This window comes from Xyrauchen texanus, chromosome 47, assembly GCF_025860055.1.
Source record: "Xyrauchen texanus isolate HMW12.3.18 chromosome 47, RBS_HiC_50CHRs, whole genome shotgun sequence".
Taxonomy (NCBI): Eukaryota; Metazoa; Chordata; class Actinopteri; order Cypriniformes; family Catostomidae; genus Xyrauchen; species Xyrauchen texanus.
Window position 1 is genome coordinate 1,499,778 of NC_068322.1, and position 8,075 is coordinate 1,507,852.

The 8,075-nt window shown below is 42.6% G+C and overlaps 2 protein-coding genes across 2 annotated transcripts in view; one reads left to right on the forward strand and one right to left on the reverse strand.

Moving 5' to 3' along the window:
- Positions 1-625: 625 nt before the first annotated feature.
- The window catches only part of LOC127639043 (sodium-coupled neutral amino acid transporter 4-like), a 35,117-nt gene continuing 27,667 nt past the window's right edge, over positions 626-8,075 (reverse strand). Inside the window, 3 exon segments of the mRNA XM_052120866.1 lie at positions 626-4,417; positions 7,576-7,673; positions 7,749-7,893. Coding sequence (XP_051976826.1) covers positions 4,313-4,417; positions 7,576-7,673; positions 7,749-7,893 — 348 coding nt within the window. The 3' untranslated portion in view covers positions 626-4,312.
- Positions 4,425-8,075, forward strand: part of LOC127639049 (putative uncharacterized protein FLJ46204) — a 5,209-nt gene continuing 1,558 nt past the window's right edge. Inside the window, exon 1 of the mRNA XM_052120874.1 lies at positions 4,425-6,308. Within this exon, the coding sequence (XP_051976834.1) occupies positions 6,258-6,308 (51 nt within the window). The 5' untranslated portion in view covers positions 4,425-6,257. The remainder of the gene's footprint in view (positions 6,309-8,075) is intronic.

The following is an 8,075-nucleotide window of genomic DNA, read 5'->3' on the forward strand; positions in this document are numbered from 1 at the left end:
ACACACAGAGACAGAGAGAGAGACACACAGAGACAGAGAGAGGAGATCAGACCATCCAGATGTGCTTGTATGGTGGTCTTATGTAACCAGCTGTTGATATGATTCATGCAGAGACTGTGACCTGCATCCTGACACACACACACACACACACACACACAAACCCCGTCTACAGTATATTATGAATGACATTAAAGGTTCATTCTTTCAGACTGTAAACAGACTCGCAGCGCTGCATTAAACATGAGCTCTGGGTTACGTGTGTTGTGGCATATGGGTGCAGGTGTTTGAAGTACATGACACACTAGTGCTACAGGGCACTCCTGTTTAAAGGTGTGTGTGAAACAACAGCAGAATTACACACACTAACATATAAACACAGACAGGTAATAATTTACAGCCTGATTTGATCATATAAACTGCACTTCTTTTGCATCATGTGCCGTTTGGCATCTACACTTAAATATAATATGTGCATGTTCATTAATACTTTACAGTTCATTGAACAAGCATGCATTTATACGCATGTATTTTTGGAGATATATTGATCTCATCGTTTCTGTTGATCTGTTTTCTATCATCCTCACATCACCATGGTAACAACAAATCAATGCCAGTTAACTAACCATCAAGAAACACAGACAAACATCCGTTCATATTTCTTTATTTTTCATGTTACATAATTCAGCTTCAGTGATACAAAACCCCTCCACTGACGTGGCAAATCATCTTGTGATCGATCCGCAGGAGGCCGCAGCTGATTGGCTGACGGAGGGTCAACAATTTTGTTGGTTCTGATGGCAGTTAGCGAGCGGACGGACGAGGTTGAACCTCATTTCTCATGACATTCCTCAACATACTTCAGCTACAAATACTGGATACGGAGTTCATTTCACAGTAACAAACAAATGAAAACCACATTTACATTTTGTACATTCAGAACACAGTTTGAAAGAGGAATTGATAAACTTCCTTCACATCATCTCTGAAGGCACCTACAGACAAAGAGCAGCGTACAGAACAACCGTTGTGTTCGGGAGCACAAAAACACAAAGTCAACATGAAATAGCGTTTGCAACCCATTTTACTTCTGAATGAAAGTATATATCAGGGGATTTGATCCATTGGGAATTGATTGGACGGTTAAAAGTGGGTGGAACACACCAGAATGGAGAGGATGGGCTGAAAAATAAGAGGCCTTGATGATGTCATCGAAAAAGCAAAGACGTTTGTGGGGCGGAGCAAGTCTAGAGATTAGCATGTTCGAAAACTGACGGAAACTATTTTATTTAACATTTAAAGTTAAAGTTAAAGTAACGTGCATGATAGAAAAGTCCAGAAATGTGAAATGAAGTAAATCGGGTGAAGTTTGATTTCATGTTGACTTTAAAACACACATACAATTTTACAGACATTTACGAACACACACATACATTGTACAATGTTCAACAGTCCAATACGTCATTTTCGGAGGTAAACGGTGGAAGACAAAACCGCTCAACATCTCGACAATGTGCGGCAGAGGGTTTGTCAAGAACGTACGTGTTTAAAATAGCCAAACATTCATCCGATGTGTCATTTGTAGCTCAGATTCAGGATTCACGTCATGCACGGAATTACCGGAATTCAGAGTTTGGCGAAAACGGTGACGTCTCTACGTGACTGTCGTGTAAAAACAAACAAAATGGCCGTTTTTTAAATCGTTTTGGAGCAACCTCGATGGGGCGAACAATTCTGTTCGAAATGCTCATTTTGTGATGAGCAAAATCGAACGAATTTTGTTAAACTCCCATTTTGGCGTAATGAGCGTTGCAGGATGTAGCTCCTCTAAATGATGGGAAATTCCACGTGAGCCGTACGCGAGCCCCTGGGAGTCTCAAGTACCATTTCGGCTGCTAACTAGTCAAGTAACAACTCCATTTTTAGCATAAAAACGGTCAAGGAGGTACAATAGAAATACAATGACTTTTCTACAAATTTACAAAAGAAAAAAAAAAGGCGTGATGGCACAAACGTACAACAACAACATCAAAGACTAAAACTCTACAGGCGAACATTTGATGCATCGTCCCATCCATCAATGACCCCCCACACCACCACCACCACCACCCAAAAAACCCCCCCAGACTATTTACAAACCATATACAATGTCCAAAAAGACCATGTTTGTGATTTAAAACATGCAAAAATATCATACCATTTCATTCGAAATATTTGCTTTATGAGAAAGTCGATCACCAAAAGGATCTTTAAATATCGTGCGCTTTGGCTGGACCCGTACGAGCGCTTGGCGTAGAAAAGTGCGACTGTCCCGTTAACGCTCGGTTCTGTAAACGGCGTTACCTCCAGCAAGGCGGAGCCGTCGGATACGGCACAGGGAGACGGCGAAGGCACAAACCGTGGATTTAAAATACAAGCCGATATATCAAGGCCCATGTGGCAGGGCGGAGGGCGGGGTCGTGATGCTACACACGCGGTCCCGTATTAGGCTAATCAAGCCTCCGAGAGGGATAAAGGTCGACTGCGGAGGATCACGACCCGGCCCCGCCCTCCGCCCCAGCCCGATTTCAAGTGAGCGATCTGAAGGCCGTTTCGGGTTGGGGCTTGTGCGTGATGATTTTACGAGTCAGCAGTTACCGCGTCATCATTGCACGGCCCATTTGGCGTGGCATAATGCGGTTCATAATGCGCCATTCTGATTGTATGGAGCCACTTGAGAGGGAAAAGTACCGTTTTTTTGATAATTCAAGTTTGATAACTGGACCCCCCCCCTCGCAGACAGGAAATGGGATTCAAATGGTAACGATAAAGGGACAGTTCATCCAAAAATGCGCCGTATCCTCACGTTTGCGTGAGCTATACTTTTAAAAATAAAAAAACCAACAAATGATCAATGACTAATGTTGCCTGATGAAGTCAAACATGAGCATGAAAATGTATTTGACAACAAAACAAAAGTGCTCGTCATTCGATGAACCATTCGACCCAACTCTCTCTCTCTCAGTGTGTAGTAAATACCCCATGAAATCACTTGACAAATGCAGTTTTGTGTGTTTTAGTAATCCCTCCTGAAACAGGAAGTTGACGCAGCATAGCATAATTGCACCATTTATTTCAAGCAATTAAATAACATCTAATATTTATTCAATATTATCATCCAAAACAGCACCCAACGATGAGCCGACACTCATGAGAAGAGTTTTGGCGGGAAATATTTGCATTTTGACTATCCGAGCTGGCTAGTCGCGCAAACAGGAAAAAGGCTAGTCGACAAAATCGCTAATACTGTGAGCAAATTTAGCCATTTTCCAAGTATGTATTTGGCCTGTAATGGTTTATTTGAATTCCCAACATGTTTACGGACTGAAAAAGGATTATTTCCCTCTGAAAACCTAAACTTTCATGAATTTGTGCATTTTTAGAAACTTAGCAAAAAAGCAATGCTAAGCATTAGCGTGCCCCAAGCCCCCAAAATGAAGGCGGGCTTGGGGCAAAAACACCACCAAAAATGCCCCTGTAATGTTTTTTAAAAAGATGCATATTTTTTATTATTTTGATTATAACTGTAAATTTATCATCAAGATCAATAGTACTCATTCGTTTTAAGTAGTTAAAATGTCTTAACGGTTTATGAATTTAGCATTACTGCTTTTATTAACATTTATAATTCATAAACTTTGTGTTTTTAATAATTGTATTGCAACTTCAACTTACGGTCTATTCAACTGTACTATTCCAACGCTAAATGCCTAATAATAGTTCTTAGCTAATAGTCTTCGTTTAAATAGTTTACCTCACAGCGTTACGGCGAGGGGACATGTTCATTCTAGCGAGCGTTTTATTGGATAATAATTTGCATACACCCCTAAGTGCACGATGATGTCATCAATATTTTCGCTCCGTTTTCTCAACAAAAAAAGACGGCAAATTTGAAATGCGCACGTCTGCTGAAAGTTCAGCTAGCGTACACTAGCATGGAGATCACTATTAAGATCTCGTACACAACTCCTGTTTTGATTTCATGGGGTCTTTAATCATCTCTATCCGCGGGAGAGACTTGACGATCGTCCGCGTCATTACGGAGAAGCGTCACTTCTGCCCGCTCTCGTTCTCCCCCGTGAATTCACTTTCACGTCTATCTGACACTCGTGAACAGTGATGCAAGGTTTGAGAAAACATAAATGAGAGCTTAAAGCAACAAGCGGGAGCTTGACGAGAAAGAGGGGGAGGTGGAGTCACAGGGTTCAATCCAAACTGCACGTCCATGTTCGTGTGATGGAGGGGCTTCGGGTTCAGCACCTTCTGAGTGCACTGGTTAGTGAGCACCTTTAGAGCCAGGTGGGTTGTGGATCCAGTCTAATACGATGAGAGACAAACTGCCGATCATGAAGATGATGCCCACCACCAGAAAAATGGCCGCCTGTGGACGCAGAGAGATCGTACGTGAGATTTGCACACTGAGCTGTTACACAGGCAATGCATGCTACTTCTTTTTAAACATACATGCATCTGAAGGGACGTTTGACGTTTGTAATGCACCCTGAAAATTGAACTTCCTGTTTGTGCTGTCCAAGAGACATGAGGCTCAATCTACACTCCATACCCCAAAATTACAAAGCAAAAACCAGATTGTTGATAACGTTACAAATGTATTAAAAAATTCAGACCCTTAACTCGGTACTTAGTTGAGGCACCTTTGGCAGCGATTACAGCCTCAAGTCTATTTGGGTGTGATGCGACAAGCTTTGCACATCTGGATTTGGGGATTTTCAGCCATTCTTCTCTGCAGATCCTCTCCAGCTCTGTCAGATTGTATGGGGACCGCCGGTGGACATTTCTAGGTCTCTCCAGAGATGTTCGATTGGGTTTAAGTCCGTGTGAACCTGCGGCCCAGTCTGAGGTCCTGAGTGCTCTGGAACAGGTGTTCATTAAGGATATCTCTGTATTTCGCTGCATTCAACTTTCCTTCATCCCTGACCAGTCCCCAGTCCCAGTGGCTCAAAAACAGCACCCCAGCAGGATGCTTCACCGTTGGGATGGTATTGTGCAGGTGATGAGGGGTGCCTGGTGTCCTCCAGACATGACGCTTGGAATTGAGGCCGAACAGTTCAATATTTGTTTCATCAGACCAGAGAATCCCGTTTCTCACAGTCTGAGAGTCCTTTAGGTGCTTAATGTGTCTTGCACTGATGGGAGGCATCATAAAGTCCAGATCGGTGGAGTGTTGCAGTGATGGTCGTCCTTCTGGAAGTTTCTCCCATCTCCACACACGATCTCTGGAGCTCAACCAGAGGGACCATCGGGTTCTTGATGGCTCTTCTGACTCGACTGGTCAGTTTGGTCGGTGGTCCAGCTCTAGGAAGAGTCCTGTTTGTTCCAAACTTCCATTTAAGAATTACGGAGGCCTCTGTGCACCACTCTGGGAACCTTCAATGCAGCCAGAATGTATTTATATTCTTCCCCAGATCTCAATCCCGTCTCTGAGCTCTCCAGACAGTTCCTTTGACCTCATGGCTTGGTTTTTGCTCTGATATGCATTTACAGCTATAATACCTTATATAGACAGGTGTGTGCCTTTACAGATCATATCCAAGCAATTGCATTTGCCACCGGTGGACTCCAATCAAAGTGTAGAAACATCTCAAAGATGATCCAGAGAAATGGGACGCACCCGTGCTAAATCTCAAGTGTCATCGCAAAGGGTCTGAATACTTATGTCAATGTGATATTTCAGTTTGAGCTTTTTAATACATTTGCAAAGTTATCAAAAATGTGGTTTTTTGCTTTGTCATTATGGCGTATGAGTGCAGATTAATGTGAAAGAAATAATAATAATAATTTAAAGCTTTTTAGCATAAGACTGCAACATAACAAAATGTGAAAAAATATATAAAGGGGGTCTGAATACTTTCTGAATGCACTAATATACATGTATACGTATATGACGTGGCAGGATTTTATATAGTCATATTTTAAATTTGTATGCCCTCGCCTCAAATTAGAAAACCTAATTGAACACTACACATCAAATCAAAATAACAAAATATGCATTGTAGTGAGAAAAGAACACACACACACTCACACACACTCACTCACTCACACAGTTGTGTTTCCATGTTTTATGGGGACTTTCCATAGACATAATGGTTTTTATACTGTACAAACTTTATATTCTATCCCCTAAACCTAACCCTACCCCTAAACCTAACCCTCACAGAAAACATTCTGCATTTTTACATTTTCAAAAAACATAATTTAGTATGATTTATAAGCTGTTTTCCTCATGGGGACCGACAAAATGTCCCCACAAGGTCAAAAATTTCGGGTTTTACTATCCTTATGGGGACATTTGGTACCCACAAAGTGATAAATACACGCTCTCACTCTCACACACACACACTCACACACGCACACACTCACACACGCACACACACACACGCTCACACACACACACACACACACACACACACACACTCACATACACACACACACACACACACTCACACACGCACACACTCACACACGCACACACACACACGCTCACACACACACACACACACACACACACACACACACACACACACACACAAACTCACTCACACACGAACTCTCTCACACACTCTCTCACACTCACGCACACACTCTCACACTCTCTCACACGCACGCACACTCTCTCACACACTCTCTCACACGCACACACTCTCTCACACGCACACACTCTCTCACACGCACACACTCTCTCACACGCACGCACACTGTCTTCTCACACGCTTTCATACGCGCACTCTCTCTACACATACTCTCTCACACTGTACACACTCTCACACTCTATCGCTCTACACTCTCACACACTCCCTCACACCTACCCTCTCACACACTCTCTCACATACTTTCTCACACACTGCACACACACGCACACACACGCACACACTCTCTCACACACTCTCACACACTCTCACACACTCTCTCACACACTCTCTCACACACTCTCTCACACACACTCTCTCACACACACACACACACACACACACACACACACACACACACACACACACACACACACACACACACACACACACACACACACACAAATATGGATGGATATCGTCAATAATGAAAAGTATCAGCATTTAATATTTTTAACCAATAACTGAAAGCTCCAAAAAGCAACTGATATATGGGTCCGGCTCTAAACAATATGGCGGTACAGTCAAAAGCAGTGATATTTACATTATATATTAATAAACATGTAACGTATAAAACTTTAAAGGGATGAAACGAACTGAATCTGTCAATTTTCTCTTTATTAGTTTGCTATTGAGGTTTAAAGCAGAGATGCAATAAATAATAATGAACTCATCTAAACTTACGCTTCCTTCTGAGGAGGAAATATCTGGACATTTTTATTGCATTTACTGCCGGCAGCATTATGATGTCATAATGCGTCTGCAGGAGGATGCACGATCAAGAACCTTTCATGGAATGTAAAGAATCTGAAGTCCGATTCATAACCTCTCTTCCCGACACTACTGATTCACGGTTTATGAAACGAGATATCCGGGACATGTTGGCACTCACTGATATTTTCTGTGGGGATTTGAGGGGAACACTCTTCACCAGTCGCAGGTAAAACGCTGCCGGAAGAATAAAGATGAGCATTGTGGCAGCGGACGAACCTGCAGGAACACAAGACAGATTTATTGTTTATCCGCTCAGAGAAACAAACATCTGTTTAGAACTCATCTACTGACCGATAAAGCCGAAGATATCCCTGATGGTGGGGACGAAAATCACCAGTAGATTATTGAACGCCAGAATCGCAGCAGCGATGAGGAAGTGTCTGATCCAGCTGAACTCTTTCCCTGAGAAACACAGCGTGATGACGGATGAACGGATCTGCAAACACACAAACAATCATTTACATTTATTTACATTTACCAGACACTTTTATCCAAAGAGACTTACAGTGCACTTATTACAGGGACAATCCCCCCGGAGCAACCTGGAGTTAAGTGTCTTACTCAAGGACACAATGGTGGTGACTGTGGGGATCGAACCAGCAACCTTCTGATTACCAT